At 44.0% G+C, this 16,136-nt stretch overlaps 1 protein-coding gene and 1 long non-coding RNA gene across 2 annotated transcripts; both read right to left on the reverse strand.

The window, feature by feature from the left end:
- Positions 1-659: 659 nt before the first annotated feature.
- HEBP1 (heme binding protein 1) lies at positions 660-4,400 on the reverse strand. The gene is made up of 4 exons (XM_009086582.4): positions 4,219-4,400; positions 3,948-4,086; positions 2,280-2,460; positions 660-935 (listed from the first exon to the last, which is right to left on the reverse strand). Exons 1-4 carry the CDS (start codon positions 4,294-4,296, stop codon positions 764-766), a joined length of 570 nt encoding a protein of 189 aa, XP_009084830.1. The 5' UTR covers positions 4,297-4,400; the 3' UTR covers positions 660-763.
- A 1,052-nt stretch (positions 4,401-5,452) lies between these two features.
- LOC115485208 (uncharacterized) lies at positions 5,453-15,445 on the reverse strand. The gene is made up of 5 exons (XR_003945930.2): positions 15,034-15,445; positions 12,219-12,466; positions 10,010-10,145; positions 9,466-9,595; positions 5,453-8,096 (listed from the first exon to the last, which is right to left on the reverse strand). It is a non-coding gene; the product is annotated as an uncharacterized LOC115485208 (long non-coding RNA).
- Positions 15,446-16,136: the final 691 nt, after the last annotated feature.

Below are 16,136 nucleotides of genomic sequence, written 5' to 3' on the forward strand. Positions count from 1 at the left end.
TCTGCTTTGGCCCTTGCATAGGCTAGTTTTAAAGAAATGTTACACAAAAGTAATAGGAAGGGGAGTAAACAGTCTTGAGGTCTCCAGGTCCAGCTGGTAGCTGAGATGAAGACACAGCACACGCCAAAACATCTCTCCTCAAACAAAAGAAAGCTGCAAACAGAATCTGGATCTTTCTCTGAATGGTGTTTCTCAGACAGATGACAGAATTCTGCACACTCTGAATTAATGTAAAGGATGTTTATTTTCTCTATGCTGTGTTGGCAGCAATGCCCGTGTCCCTTTAGATTGTTTGTGGAATGGCAAAGATAAAAGCAGCATTTTACAGCTGCAGCAAACTGAAGGAGATAAAAAAGTCTCTGTGTGCACTTTTGTCATGTTCCCCTGCCCGTCTCAGGTGAGACTAATAGTCTGCCTACACTTGGACGTGACTCCTGTCAGGCACCAGTCAATTAAGTACTTTTGGCTTTCTCAGCAGTGAACTCTGGAAGCACAGAGGAGATAAAAACAAGCCACAGAAAGATCAAGAAAGTCTGTGTGGTTGAGGACCTGGTCTGGAATGAAGGAGCAGGACCGTCAGGAGGGTCAGCAAGTGCTCTTCTAAAATTACTTTTATGCTCCATAAAAGACTAAGGCATAGGCATGGAAAAAGGCAGGGATAGTTTTTTGCCTCTGTTGAATTCTTAGTTTATTTTATAAAGAGGACAGGGACACAGTGTGGGGAGGTTATCAGAGCAAGGCAGCACCACGGGGAGCCAGACATTCACTCCTTCACAAACCAGACCTCATTGCGGCGTCCGTAAGGCTTCATGGGGGGGTCATAACCATTGCACAAGTAGGAATCCTTCTGGTAGGCAGCATCACTCCCCAGAGCAGCCTTCAGCTTGGCAGCATAGCTCACGTAATCTGCCTCTTTGGCATAGCCACCAAACTGCCTGCAAAGAAACCAGAGAGGTGTTGAGCAGTCCTGGAAAAGCAGAGAAGGAAGACAGAGAGAACAATAAATAGCCACAGTATATTTAGACACGCATTTTGATCCAGGCCCTGCCAACGTGCACTCATGTGTGCACTGTTCATTGTGAAGCAGCACACTTCATCTGGGATGTCTCATGGGTGGCACGGCCAAGGGTGACAAGCAACCTGACAAGTTGAGATAAAATCTACCTGGGTCCACTAAGCACAGTAACAAAAGTCCCTGGGCAGTCATCCATTGGGAGGCCCCCAAAGGGATCCCCCCAAACAGCCCCACATATGTCAGCCAGCAGAATGGCCCTGCCCTGTGAATCAGCACCATATCAGAGAAACAACTTTCTAAAATACAAGGTTATCTCCAAGTCAGCTCAGCCCACAGCCCCCAGCAATGCTGTCAACAACCATGTTCACTGTGGTGTGAACAGTGTTCACATCCACATTCCTTCATGATCCAGCTGTCTGCTGGATCATGAAGGAAAGCCAAACTCGAGCTAGCCCAAGGAAAAGAGGAGGTAGGAACACACAATTGGCAGTTACAGAACACAATGCCATTTAAAAGGGGTGGACTGAAATGGGTCCGGTTTATGTTGACCTCCCACCAGCAGGAACTGTTTCCACGTCAGCCTGCACCTCGCCACCCTCCCTCAGGGCTGAAATTTGAGACAAAACAGGCTGATATTGCAGAAGTGGCCCACACCCTGAGTTAAGGCCAAGCAGCAGTTGGAGGCAAGAAAGAAGTTCGTTAGAGTCAGCCAAAAAATAGTTCAAGAAAGTAGGCAGGGGAACCTCCAAAGGGTAAAGATAAGGTGAAGAGCTTATTGCCATGGTGATGCTAGTTTGAGTCCAGGCTGTCAGCCAACACCCCAAGACATTCAAAGATGACTTGAAGCAATGCAGTGGCCTCTTTGTTTCCATGGTGGAGTGTGGTATGAGTCCATCTGAATGAGGCTTCAGTGGACAGTTTGTGAACTGCACCAAAGAACATTCTTAATGACTATGAACAATCTGGAACCCAAAAGTGGGAAAAACAATAGATTCATACAATAGAAATTGGACAGTATCTTTCAGGGCTAGCCTTCACGCTTGTTTACCCAGTGGAAAAAAATCCATATTTCACATCAGTGCAGCATGAGCAGGGGTAAGAAGTGACATAAAACACCTGTCTTCAGTCTAGACATACTCCTCCATCTCCTTCTGCCACATGCCCCCCTTGTACTGCAAGTCACCTGGTAAAGCAAACACTGCTTATCAGAGCACCCTGAAGACCTCATCACTTGAGACTGGAGATCCCAGGATGCATTCCTTACGTGGAATAAATGGTCATCCCCTGTCTTTCTTCAATCTTAATGCTTTCATCGGTAGGACATGGAGGGCTGTCTTGAAACTGGCTTGGGATCCGCAGAGAGACTTTCACCTTCTGCTGAAAGGAGCCATCTTCAGCAGGAAAAGCAGTGATGGAGACAGGAGCAGTCATGCCCATTCCAACCCCTGAAAAAAACAGACATTACTAAAGAAGTCTAAGCTCTCAGGAGCTCAGAAAATTAACAGGGAATTCACAAAAGCTAATTTTAGTTTTGGAAAACTCCTCATTTGAACAAACTCCTGACAGGAGTGGGCCCCTCTGGGGAAGCAAAACAGCCATCATCAGGCTTCTGCTCGGGCCAAGCTCCCTGTCCACACTAGGAACCTGGGAATAAGTGTCCCAGCTGACCTCTGGAATGCTTTTTATTAATGGTGCTGCTTTCATGGTTCTATTAGACACTCTGTTCTTCTGACAAATCAGCTGTAAGAGAGCAGGGTCTGTAGCTCCAGGGCAGGCCAGTGGGACGTATAAATCTACATCAGCATTTAAATTAACACCATTTGCACTTAGTCATGAGCCCACAGCCAATACTGGGTAACAGGAGCTTTCTCTTAAAACCTCCCAAATGCTTCCAGACATCCTACAAGTTCCAGTGCCCCAAACCTCTGTGCTATTATGGCTTTCAGCAGGACTGTCCATGCTTTCCACACTCCAGGAGCAGCAAAGTTTTTCCCCTACTCATTACCACCAAGAAGTACCACATGGCGCTGAAGACCAGTTTTCTTCACTCTCCTTGCAGCAATAGGGAACCTCTAAACCTGATGATCAGGCAGCCATAAAAACAGCAGAGAGCAAGCCATCTTCCTCATCTATTTTCCTTTGATGTCACACCTGTGTTTGTGTCACATGTTATAGAAGGCACCCTTTCTTCTTCAGCAACAGCAATCCTCACCTTTCCAAAAATGTTGCTGCAAATACCATTTCCCACTGCATCCACCTGCTATATCTCCTATAGAGACTACACTAGTCCCTCTCCTAGATGCTGGAGAAAGGTGTTCAAGAACATGTATATGCCTCAGAGCTACTCTGCAGTCTTCTCCTGCTATGAATGGTTAAAATGGGCACATTTTAGTAAGATGAGAATTAGAAGCAATCACCTGGAAGCACTGCCATAAAACATTAAAAGATACCATTAAAAAAGAAGCTCACTGTTCATTACCCTTTCATGAATAAAAATAGCCAGATAAAATATCAAGGTCGTAACTGTTATTTCACTGCCCACAAGGGCACATCATAGAACTGAAGTGTCCCAGATACCCTGGATTTCATCAGCTACTCTCACCCAGGGAGCTGTGATAGATACCTGTCTGCCTGTCCTCATGTTATCCCAGCTGAAAGGCAACTCATTCCTGTTTAAACAAATAATTTTTGAGATTTCATCCTGAAACAGAGATGGGTTATAAGCGGACTCATAGCATGAGTTGGCTGGGCACGACTTAGCCTGTTACAAATTCACCTTTACCAGTGAGGGGCCATCCCCATCAAAGACCCGCCATGCCAGGAGCCACAAGCCGGGCGGGCCTGCAGTGCCATTGCCTCCATCCATCCTGCTTTCACCAGGCCTCAACCACAAACACCCGCCAAGCCCCGCGGGGCAGGCAGCATCTCTCACCCTTGTCGTTGCTTCCTCCGACGTATTTGAGGAGTTTGACTGCCCCTTCCTTCGAGGCTTCGTCGAAGGGCTTTCCCACAAGCTCCACCGCCGCGAACTTCCCGCCCTCGTACGTCCTCTCCTCGTAGCTGACCTGATCCTGGGGAAGGAGATGGGGATGGAGGCGCTGCCAGGAGGAACGCGCTGCCCGGGGCCGATGCCCGCTTTCCCTGGCAGCGCCTCAGCGCAGACGCGCCCGGGGGCAGCGCCGGCCGCCCGCCCCGGCACGGACCTTCTCGCCCTTGCTCAGCAGGCGGTAGGGCCATGCCTCCACCGTGCTCAGCAGGGTGTTCTTCACCATGCCCAGCATGATGCCGTGGCTCGGCTCTGCCCCGCTGGCTTCGGCTCTGCCCCGCTCAGCTCGGCCCTGCCCCTGCCGGCTCGGCTCGGCTCGGTCCCGCTCGGAGGAGGTGGGAGGGCCGGAGCCGCCCCGCCCGCAGCGCGGCCATCGCCCCTGGGGCGCGCCCGAGGCCGCCGGGACCGCGGGGCCGGGACCGTGCGAGGGCGGCGGGAGCGGCGGCGCTGCGGGGTGAAGTGTGGGGGGCGCCGGGAAGTGTGAGGAGTCCTGAAGTGCGGGAACAGATGGTATTCATCTCTGGGAGACAGGAAATTTGAGAGGGGATATGAAAGGAATGAAATACAGGAAAAGGGAAGTACTGGCAAAGTGTGTAATGCATAGAGTGGAAGGGCACCGTGGTCCTGGAGTTGCAAAATCATGACCTCTTGTTTTTTCAGTCTTTTGTGGTTTTTTAAAAATAAACAGAAATAAGGGGAACATAGTCGTTTTTTAAGGAGGTGGTCTGGTCACTGGATATTGTAAGCTTTAGGTGAAGGTTAGATTTTAGAAGTGCCTAATGATACTTGATCTCCCTCCACTGACCACCCAACTGGTCACCTCTGTTTAAAAGTTCAGACCAGATCCTTTCCCAGAAACACATGTAAATGAACGCAGCAGAGAGCTTCAATGGCTTCTGTGGCTGGATACATTTATATGCATGGAAGACTTAGACACCTTGTGACAAGTGTTTTTTTGTTGTATAAGCCAAGTCAAAGGACAAGTGCCAGCTAGAGAAAGTGCCTTACCCAGGATCTTTTAAGAAGAGGTTAGCAGGAGCAGAAATCAAATACCAGTCCCTGGGAATCAGTCCCATGGGTCAGGCCAGCTTCCCCAGGCAGATGGGACAGAGGCATTTCAAGTTGCTCAGCTGGACTGCTGCCTCCTCAAATAGAAGGTGAACAGTGCAGAAGTAGGCTGGCGCATAATCTTCCTACACTCTTAAAGAGCAAAGAATAAAATTAAAAGATAAATAGGACACTAAAATTTTTCCTTCTAGAGAGAGGGTCGTGCAAAGAGGTTAAAGAAGCTGGCTGTTATCATCTGATCAAACAGGCTGTGTTCAGGTCAGGGAGCTGGGCTGGAGCTTGGCATGGGCTTTCACAGTGAATGACGGGGCTGCGGTCACTGGTGACAAGGTCACAGATTAGTAATTTATTAACCATTTATATTACTTGGTTTATTCACCATTATGCAAGAAATTGGAGAATTGTACTATACATTGCATGCTGCAGCTTATTTGTTTTCTTTAAAGTAGATGGTGACTTTCTCCGTTGTGCTGAGGAGGTTTTGCCAAGACTACAAACTTGCACATATCAGTGTAGGAACACGTGGACCGGGTTAGACTGGAGGTCTACCTTGCTCTGTCCTCTGTCTCTGGCAGAAGCTGGTGGTGGACATTTAGGTATAAAGTAAAAGTATGCAATGATCTGGCCTGGCCTCGCACCACCAGCCATCTGTAACTTGAGGGACTTAGGGAAGTCTCATCTTTGTGTTTCAAGTCATCCTCAATTTATACAACTTCAGGTTGCCTGATAAAATGCTTGTGTCTAAAATACAACCATGAAAGCTAACATTTATGCTGTACTCTTCCTCCAGATAGGCCAAAGTAATCAGCAGTCCCCACAGCCCCAAGCAAAGCATCCCTTGGAGGGATCAGCAGTCTGTGCAAGGATGCAGCTGTTGCTACAGCACAGCCTAGAAACTCTGAATGCAGAATAACAAGAAGTTAGGGGCCTTTCTCTCCTGTCATTCCTTTTAATTTATGTAAATATATTCTGGGATGAAAATGCTCTACATTTCCTGAGAAATTATGATGACAACTTCAACAAAGGCACAACTGTATCTTTTTATCAGCCTTTTCACAGTCTTGATTTTTCTCTTCTCTAGCTGAGCAGCATTTCAAGTTCCCAAGCAAAAGCCAAAGAAGGCCAAGTTGGAGTTTTGTTATTTTCTGAAAACCTGAACTCAGAGAACTTCTATCCAGGAATTATTTACCAGATTGTCTCATACCTCCCCCACTCAACTAACTCCCAGGCTGCAGCTAAAATTCTTACTGTGTTAATTCTTCTGGTCCATTCTGAATGATTTCATATGAAACTAGTTTTTACCCCTTTCCTTTTGGAGGTAATTGTACTGTCACTGAATTTCTTTCCATAAACTCAGGCTTTGGGAATCCTTAAATAGCTAGTCTGCATCCTCACTGTGACTGGAGAGTGTTTTCAAAACAACTGACATGCCACACACCCCCACAATCATTTAGACATAATCCATTCTTTATTTGTGTTCTCATAAATTGCTTCATCCAGACCTTAAAGACAACCTGTTTCTTTTCCTCTCTGACTCTCTTTCTTATGTTTCAACACATTCCATGTACACAGTTGACTGCTGTGCTGAATGGAAATCTCGGTATTGGATTTATCTTTAGAGACCTGAAGGGCAAGGCCAGTCTATCCTCCATTCATTCAGTGCATAATTTGATTCACTCCTTTTTTGTCACCAGCTTTGTTGTCAGGAAGACACAGGCAAAGACAAGCTGAAGGCAGGGTATTCTGGGTAATCCCTGAGGGACCAAAGTCTTTGTAGAGCGTGGTTGTTAATTTTCTACAGATATTAATTGTGCTAAAGGATGGTGGGAAATGTCTGGAGGTCAGTGCTGGCATGTGGAAAAAATACTCACACCAATTGAATTATTATCTGTGATTTTGGGGACTGAAGAGTCTCTTAAGCAATTTTGGAAAATCCTTCCAGACACCTATCTTTGCCATTAGGTATCTAAATAGTTTTGAAAAACAAATTTAAAAATCCCCTGATTTCCATGGGTCTGTGGCAAAAATCAGTTCAGTGTGTTCCAGAGTGCTGGAAATTCTGAACTTATCTGCTGAATAACACCATTCTGAGTGCACAGTTCCAGGTAGCTAGAAAAAGACTCTTTGCAGAAGGTAGATGTTCATATTTGGTCCCTAGCAACTGATATATCTTCAGTATTGAATCATGGTGTACAGACCAAGGTTATCCAGCCCTAGTCACCCTCTGAACATATGAACATGGACAATAGATTAAGGTGGTATTCTGAAACAAAGTTCCTCTCCCTCTCCCTGTCCAGATGGAAGTGCCAACACTAATCCATCTTTCTGCTTTCATCAGTTGTTCAACACTTTCCAAGTTCAAATTCCCCAGCTATTTCAGATGGAGTGCTTTAAAAAGAGGGCAGAGAGAGAACTTCACCTGATCTTTATAGAAAGACCTTCCTCTGGTAAGCAGAAAGAATGCCTGTATAGAATAAAGGTATTCATGCTCATGTAGACTGAGCTTGTCAACTTTTTTTTTGCTTGTGACACAAAACAGCCGTCACTAAAGAACAGGGTCAGGTTTTGCCTACTGGCCTAAGGCAGCAACAAAATGCAGAAGTTCTGATCTCCTTAGCAAAGCTGAGTTGTGTGTGTGCTTTACTTTCTTTCTCTCCAGCAATGTCCCACTGGGAAAGGCTTAAGCAGATGAAAAAAAAATTTAAAGATTTCCCTTTTTTTCTGGTAGAGAATTAAGTGCTCTGAGGTCTGCTCTGAGGTCTCCTGCGAGCATATAACCTTCTCCTGTGTGTCGGGAGTCTCCTCAGCTGAGTATTTCCACGCCTCTGGCTCTGCAGAGCATTCAGTCGAAGGGGAAGGACAGTTTTGCTGATGACATTGAGACGTTCGTTCAGTTCTTCCAGCCTTTTCCTTATTGACTGGACTTCCCTCACAAGGTTGTCCACAGCTGCAGAGACAGGGCGGAGACTACAAGGAGAGCAATACAGAAGAATAACTCAGTTTTTTAGGGAGTGTTTCTGAGCATGCAAAGTAATTTACCGTGCCCTTTGTTTCTTGCTGGGTAAGGGCCCTTGATGATGAAAGAGTTGCAACCATTAAAAATGCTTCAAAGCTACCCTGCTCTTTGGTGATAGGAGTTCATCTGAGGGCCCCCATCTGAACCCTGGAAAGCACAAGCTTCAGGACCAGCATGAACAACAGGGTCTTTCCACCACCTTATTTTAATCAGTAATAATTAACTAGGAGTACACCTGCAGGCTAGGCCAGTGGTTTCCATGGAGTACTGGTAGTCCTCAACATTTCCAATGGACCAGTCTGTGTCCTTGCCAGCAAACACTGGCAAGCCAGTGTTCAAAGCCCAGTACAGGATATATGGCTGGATACTCTCATCTCATCTTCCTGGGCTAAAGTTACAGCTTTCAAAATACAAGACTTAATATTGTCTCTGATAATCTGAGGCACCAATGAATTTTACACTGTCAGTGGGAAAGTTTTGATGAATTCTGTGCTGGTAACAGCCCCCATGCAGCCAGGGAGAAATCCACTTGATGCCCAAGGCCAGTGTATAATCTATGACATATCCTCCTGAAACACTGATTTGTACAGATACCATGTGACCACGTGCCCAATGCCTTTTTTATTTTTCTAATATTTCCTCTTCAACTGGTTCAATGTGTAACATTGGCCAAAATTTTTTTTCTTGTTTCCTAAAGAGAACAATTAGTTATGGAAGACAGCTCCTTTACTTGCTTTGGGAACAATTGTGATTTAAGTTATATTAGGTTTCTAGTAATACCCAATATTTCCTTTTTCTCTCTTTCTTTCCCAGCCTTTCCTACTCTCTTTTTGGAAATATGAGAGTGAATTAAATTTTATGAGTTTGTTCAACAGTTAATATGTCCAGCAATGCAAAGGGGGAATATGATGACTTGAACTAGTGAATTGCTTTCTCAGATCTAGGTGTTAGAGGCTGAAATAAAAAAAACTATCACAGACCAAATCAGCTTCTTTTCCTTGATCTGTGGCCAAGCCCATGTGTGGATTTGTAGAACAATTCATTTTTTCCAGCCTGTTCTCACAAGTGTGAGCTGCCAAGGGCATTTTCTTTAGGAAGATTCTTGTAATACAGTGATGGCAGTTGAGAGTGTTTCACAACAAATAGTTAGCAGAGTATTCAGTTTACTAATCAGAGCTGGTAGAACAACAGGTACTGAGAGAGTGTGTTTTATTTCCCCCAGCTGAAAAATATGAAAATTCATCTTTTAGAAGATGAATCCTGCTCAGGGAAAGACACTCAGGAGAGGACTGAATCCCACCTCCAGATGAGAGGAATTACCTGGAGAACTCAGGCAGGAGAGCATGTGGGTTGTTCAGCAGGGTATGCTTCATTTGCCAGAAGATGTCATTTCCCCATTTCTCGAGGGTTTGAGTGATGCTGTAAACACCTTCTATGTTGACCATGTCAGCTAGGTTAGCAGGATGTCCATGGAAGAGAGGAAAACAAATGTGTCAGCACAAGGAAATACAAGCCAGTGCTCCGAGTTTGATCACAACTCAGTTGTGATGAAATGCCATATATTAAACACATGGAGGATCTAAATTAAAAAGCAGGTAACTCTCCCTCACAGTGTAATTTTCTGCCTCCAGGTGCCCAGGTTTTCTGCTGTCACTGGATACCCCAGCTTACTCTAAATAACTGGATACCCCAGATTATTTCTAAAAGCATTTTTTCCTCTAGAAGTCTCAGCAGCTACCCAGGAATCAAGAAAGAGCAGTCATGGATGAGCAGTGTCTATCTCACTCCAAGGACAAAATAAGTGAATCTGCATCTCTGAGTTACTGAACACCTCCCATGCTGAACCACCACTGTGACCTCCTACCGCCTTCTCTGTAGTTCCATTTCTGATGCTGGTCCAGAAAGTCCTCCTGAGATTTACTGCAGGGCAAAAGGATGAAGAGGAGGAAAAGAGGAAGAGTCACCATGGTGGCTGTTGTAGGATCTTGACTTCCCCCTTTCTGTGGAGACAAAATGTGTTGCTAAGTGCTTTATTTCTTTTTTCTTTTCTTTCTCCACTTCCCATCTGTCATCACAACACCAAATTTCTCTTTGGTGATGTTCTTATTTAAAATGTTGTTCAGGTTGCTCAGAATAGGTTTTACAGAAGCACATGGACCTTTCTTCTTCACAAGTATGAACTTTACATCCCTTTCAAGCAACAGAGTGGTACTGAGATGCTTCTTCAACCAGCAGCAGCTGTGGAAGTAGCTTTGCTTCCTATGTAGCTGTGTTGGGATAGCACCTTATAGCTAACATTGTTCTAGCAGTGTCAGGAGGAGGAATTACAAAGTGTGAAAATCATTGCATCCCTACTCTGTATTTTGGAGAAACAAGGTAAACAACCATTGAACAATTTATCAAGTGTCTCATAGTGCCTAAAATAATAAAAAAAAAAGTTCTTTTTGATCACTAACCAGTCGTAATATCTTAGATGCTGCCCAGTGATGGAGCCTCAAAGGTAACTCCACCCTCCATGTGCTATCTCCCCCTTGCCGTGGTGTCACGGGGTCAGTTCCGCTTGAGCAAAGCTGCAGAGTTGACAGGACATGTATATGAACTGATGTGAATGCTTACCCAACTCCTTGTTTTCTTTCAAGTTTACCACCATTCCCAAGCCAACCCTAACCTACAAGCCCTCCTGGGCAAACACCATCCCTAAACGTAAGAGGATGGATCAGTCTCTCCACAGCTTACTCATGCTGATTTGTTATTCTTTCCTAATAAATTAGTCCCTCAGTGTTGAATCTGGTACTTTAATTAAAAAAAAAAGAATGTCATGAACAGCTGTTCTGCTAGAAATTGGCTGAAAATATCCATTATGCACATATTGCACATAGCAAACAGAAAAAAGGCATTGCCAAGTTCATGGGGTTTAGTGATGATTTTGATCATCTGTAGTCACAGTGATGGAGGGGCTCATGTGAGAAGCAGGCACATCCAGAAAATCTGAATTATTTTCCTGTTCAGGTACATGCATCAAAAGCCTAAGATCTCATTGCAAAATATGAGGACATTAAATTCCTTTTTTTAATACAATATAACCATCTGGGAAGAATTCAGTCACCTCAAAACCTACCAGAAGCTGTAGCAGATAAAGCAGTAAATAAATAATTCCTTTCACTTTATGCCTTTCTTACATTTGATCACTAGTGCATTTTAATTGCAACTGCATTTATTTTTCCACTATTTAAAGTATCATTATGAATATAACCATACTAATGGAAAATGTCATGATACTTTAAAAACATTCCTTTCCATCTGTCAGGATGTAATTTGTATTTAGTATTCTTCATCTAATTGCAGTATTCATTTAAAAGAAAAATAAATTACCTTCTTCCTATCTTACAAATGCATACACCTTTTCTTCCTGCTAACTCAGAGCTGCCAAAATAAAGATCTTTAAGAAGGTCTGACAACATCACCAAGACTCAAAATGAAAAGGTCTTCATGGACCTTCTTGAAACTATTTGCATTGACACCATACCTCCTCCACCTCTCAGCTTTTCCAGATAAATGCACCAGCCTTTACAGCTTTTTTTTTTTTCCCTCTCTTTCTTTCAATGTCTATGCCCTGGACAGGCCTTTTTAATCTTCCCTGATGGGAAAGGACTTACCAGACACCTATGTGTCTAATTGCAAATGATTTGAAAATGCTGCCAACATCAAGGAGACAGTGTGGCTTCCAAGCTAATTGGAAAACTTCCTGTAGAGATTGTCCATTTCTTATCCTTTCCAACTCCCACTTGTTTCATACCCCACAGCTGGGATACTTTGATCTTTCTCTATTTGTTAAAAGTAGGGTGGTAATAAATTCCACCTACATCTTATACTGAAAATCCACGCTACTTGAGCTCCAACTTTTTAAAACATCAGGTGTCCAAATGAAACACAATACCCACATATTCTATTTGCAGGGCCCCTCACAGACCAGTTTCTTTGTAGCTTTGCTCCCTGCATTCCTGAGGGTCTACTGTAATTTATTATCACAGTAAACATCAGGTTATAATCATCTTTGAAGTAGATTCTCATACCTCAGGCCCACAGAAAATGAGCAATCTTCTCTCTCTTAGGTGGAATTGTAGACAGCAAATGGATATTCACTAACAAAGTTCCGAGCTGAAAAAGTCTGCGGGGTCATCTGTAACAGGAACCAGATCCCCGGCCGATTCAAATATGTCTTCTTCTCTTTTGAAGGGTTGCACTGGAAAGTACTATCAGGGTGGAACACAGATGGACAAACAAGGGCCACGCTCTCACATCCTTGGATTGAAACTCTTTCCTAAAGGCAGAGAATAACAATATCAACATATTAGCTTTGTCATTGTTACTATTAATTACAAGAATATGAAGTGCTGTCAGAAAATTACATCACATTCTGCCCTTGGAGCAGAGTAGGCTCAGTGATTCACTGGACAGTCCCTTCATCTGCAGGCAGTGAAGACCAACATATTTGTCTCATTATAACACAGTATTTTTTTCATCATTTAACCTTTTGATTCCTCACTTCAGCATGATAAAAGAACTCAGCTAGCTTAATACCCTGAGCACAGCCCTGCTGGGATCAGCAGTTGCGCCATCCAAGCCAAAATCCCTGCCCCAAAGCAAAGGAGTACTGCCAGTATTTGAGCTCCCATCACTCTCCCTCTCCCATTAACCCCTTTGGTTTCTTGTTGCTCCATTTCCAGTGCTCATCCCTCCTCACAATGTAGAGGGTGTTCCCAACAGAGCCCTGAAAATTTCCTTGGTATCTGCCTCAGACTTTGACAGCTGGGGTTGAGCGTGATTTGCACCACTACCTGTGCGTTGTGCTGCCTGCCAGGATAGGGGGATTTACACAGGTTACCTGCTTCTAGTACCAAACACAGTTTCATTTCAGAGAGCCCTGTCTCCCCTGAAGCCTGAGGAGAACACACATCCTATTGCAGACATAAGAGTTGTTGCTTTATGATGCAGAGCTTGCCTGCCCCATGTAGGTCAAGAGGGCTTGAAACCTTCCCCTGTACTTCTGACTGCTCCAAACACATGCCCTCTCTGAGTGCATCAGCATCCCAGTGTGTTAGCTCAAGCCCATGCTTGTTTTGAGAAGAGGATGTTGTTGATTACAGTTATCAATCCCTGCAGTGATACCTAAAATTAAGGAATTTTTTTTCTGCATTTGAACATTGAAATGCAAGTGAATTATATTAATGCTTTTCATTTGAGGTCTGTTCTCCTCTCATAACTTTTTCAAGTTCCTGTTGAGCTACTGTCAGACTGAAGCTGAAGAGTGATTCTAGATTTTGGGTCGTTTGCAAGGAAATAAAATGTAGTTCTAAGTGAATCAGGGAGTTTGATCTCAGGTGAATCATAAATACATAAAATGTAGCTTTCACTCCAATGATAATGGGTATTTAAACATCAAAGTATGTTTAAGATTCTCTATTTTGTGAAGGATCTCAATAGATAATAAAGCTAGTTTTGCATACTGTTGGAATTCCTCTCTTTTTTTCCTTCTACCTCTTTTATTTCCATTGCAATATTTTAAGGTTATATTACTTACACACACCCAACTAAAAGGTTCTGTTTTATGTATTAGATTTAAGAAGGTTTCAGTTATATAAACCAAATAGTTTCTTATTAAAAAAAAAAGCATATTGTAGCTGCATACAATTTCTAATGCCAGTTCTGTGAGACTCCCAGCCTGGGATCTTGAAAGGTCTCTAAGCTTTTAGAGGAGAAAGCTGCCAAGCCTGTGACTCCAGAACAATCAAAGTATTTGTAAGAGCTCTACTTGCAAAGCGGATGGCATTTGTTAGCTCTCCAAGCCAAAAAAAAAAAAAAAAAAAAAAAGCAACATTAACATATGCTTGTAGAATTATGTCATGGTGGAAAGATCATGAAAAAGGCCAAAAATAATTTCAAAAATTGGATCCTAAAATATTAAGCCAGTCACAGTGGTACAGATAGAGTATCACCTGTTTCAGAAGTCTTTGTTATAAATCCATTGTAATGGAATATTCTTCAATTTACATGTGTGGGTACAATGCTATGTGTTGGTACACACACACACTTGGTTTGAGGTTGGAATAACAATATGTAGGAATAACAATATCCTCCTGAGTTTTTCAAGTTTGGCTACAAATTTGAGTTAAATAGTGCTTTTTCATATAACTAAGAGTTACAGTGCTCATTTTCTACCTGGATGTTGTGTGAAAGTGAAGGGCATCTGAATCTCTGGAAATAGCCTAACCACCCTGTCAAACAAGGAGATCTGATTGAGAACCCTGATGACAGACAGCTAAGGTGATGCTGTTGCCAGTGGGCAGCCATAGTGGGGATAAAGAAGAAAAGAAAACAAAAAGCCATCCAGGTGCAAAGCAAACATCTGCTGCAATACATCTGTAAAATACAGTTGGTTTTGAGGAGGTAATATTCACCTTCTGCCTCTTCTCCAGGAGTGCCTGCTTTTGCAGGATCTGTCTTATCTTCAACTCTCTCTCATTTTTACTCGGTCCTTCCTCTTAGAAAGTTTCATCTCTCTCCTTAGATAGACAGTCACAGACCTTGCACTCTCCGTGTCTGTCTGTCTGACAGTCTGCCTGACTAAGGATTTGCTTTCTCTTTCTTTCTCCCTATTTCTCTTATCTGCACACCCCTGTTCTCTGTAGGAACTGTAGGTAGCAATCCTCCAACCTCCATGTCCATGCCAGTCTGCACATATTCCTTCCTCCCCTGGTTCTTCCCACAGGTGCCTTTAGAGTCCCTCCATGCAACAACCTCTTTCTGAGGTGTATGGATCTGTTTCCTCCAGAGGAAGAAACGAAACATTCCTGGGAAAGAAGGCAGAGAATTGTATACAAGCATTACCTTTGCTCTTGAGGCCAGTTCTTCTGTGATGAAGCTTCCAAATCTCTGCCTCCCTGCTCCTTTCTTCCCCTTACCACCCCCTCTGCATTTCAGCTTGCAACGAGTGACGTGTCCCTCTTCATTTCCCTGCTTTCCACATTTCCACAGTCTTTCCGTGGAGCCTCCTCCAGCTGTACCTCTGTTACCCCTCCCTCCCACTCCTGCAAGCGGGCCATCTCTCCCCACACATGGGAGCCTTATGGGAAGGGAAGCCTGGGCGATGGAGCCCTTCTCAAAAACAGCTCTGTCTCTGAGGACACTCGCGTTATCTTTGCCCTCGGTTTTTTGGGCAGCTCTCAGCCGCTGGCTCTCTGGCACAGCTGCATGACTTCTCCTGCTAGTCACAGTTTCCACTATGCAGTGCTTCTCTCTGGCTGCTTGAACCCTCCAGCCATCCAGTCATGAATTTGTTCACCGCGTTCTTCCTGCCTTTTAACTAACACGCCAATTAATTCCCTGCTGATTAGTTCATTCCTGATGCATTCTGCCAAATCTATTTCTAGTGGAATAAACAAGGAGGGATGAATCGGCTGCAGTGTTGTTGTGTTTTTCCCTTGATCCCCTCCCCCAGGTCTGCACTTGCCAAATCAAAAAGGCTTTGGTCTGGTCAGTACTTAATAAAGAGATTTCTAAACAAATGCAAGGTGTTAAAGGGATGGATTTTGTGAAGCAGGGGTGAACCCCTGACTCTGGTCCCATGTCTCTGTCAAACTGGTATTGTGCTGTGATTTGAGAGATGTGCAGCCACCACAGCCCGAAGCTGAAGAATTGCTGCACACATCCCTCATGACTAGACCCATGGCACTGCTTGCGAGTGCCTTGGCCAAATCTGCATTCTTTTTAGTATTACTTCTCCAGTATCAACTGGCAAGAACACCCTCTCTGCTTCCTGACCAGCCTATTCTTACTTAATTCAGCTTTTCACAGCCAAGATGCTGCACTATACAGTGAGAAAAAAGACCCTTTTCTCACAGAGCAAAGGACTACCCAGCCACTCAGAATAAAAGCAAACACCCAGAAGTAAGGAACCGGGGGATATGTGCAAGTGATACAGACAGAGCAGT

The sequence above is a fragment of the Serinus canaria genome, chromosome 1A (genome assembly GCF_022539315.1).
Source record: "Serinus canaria isolate serCan28SL12 chromosome 1A, serCan2020, whole genome shotgun sequence".
Taxonomy (NCBI): domain Eukaryota; kingdom Metazoa; phylum Chordata; class Aves; order Passeriformes; family Fringillidae; genus Serinus; species Serinus canaria.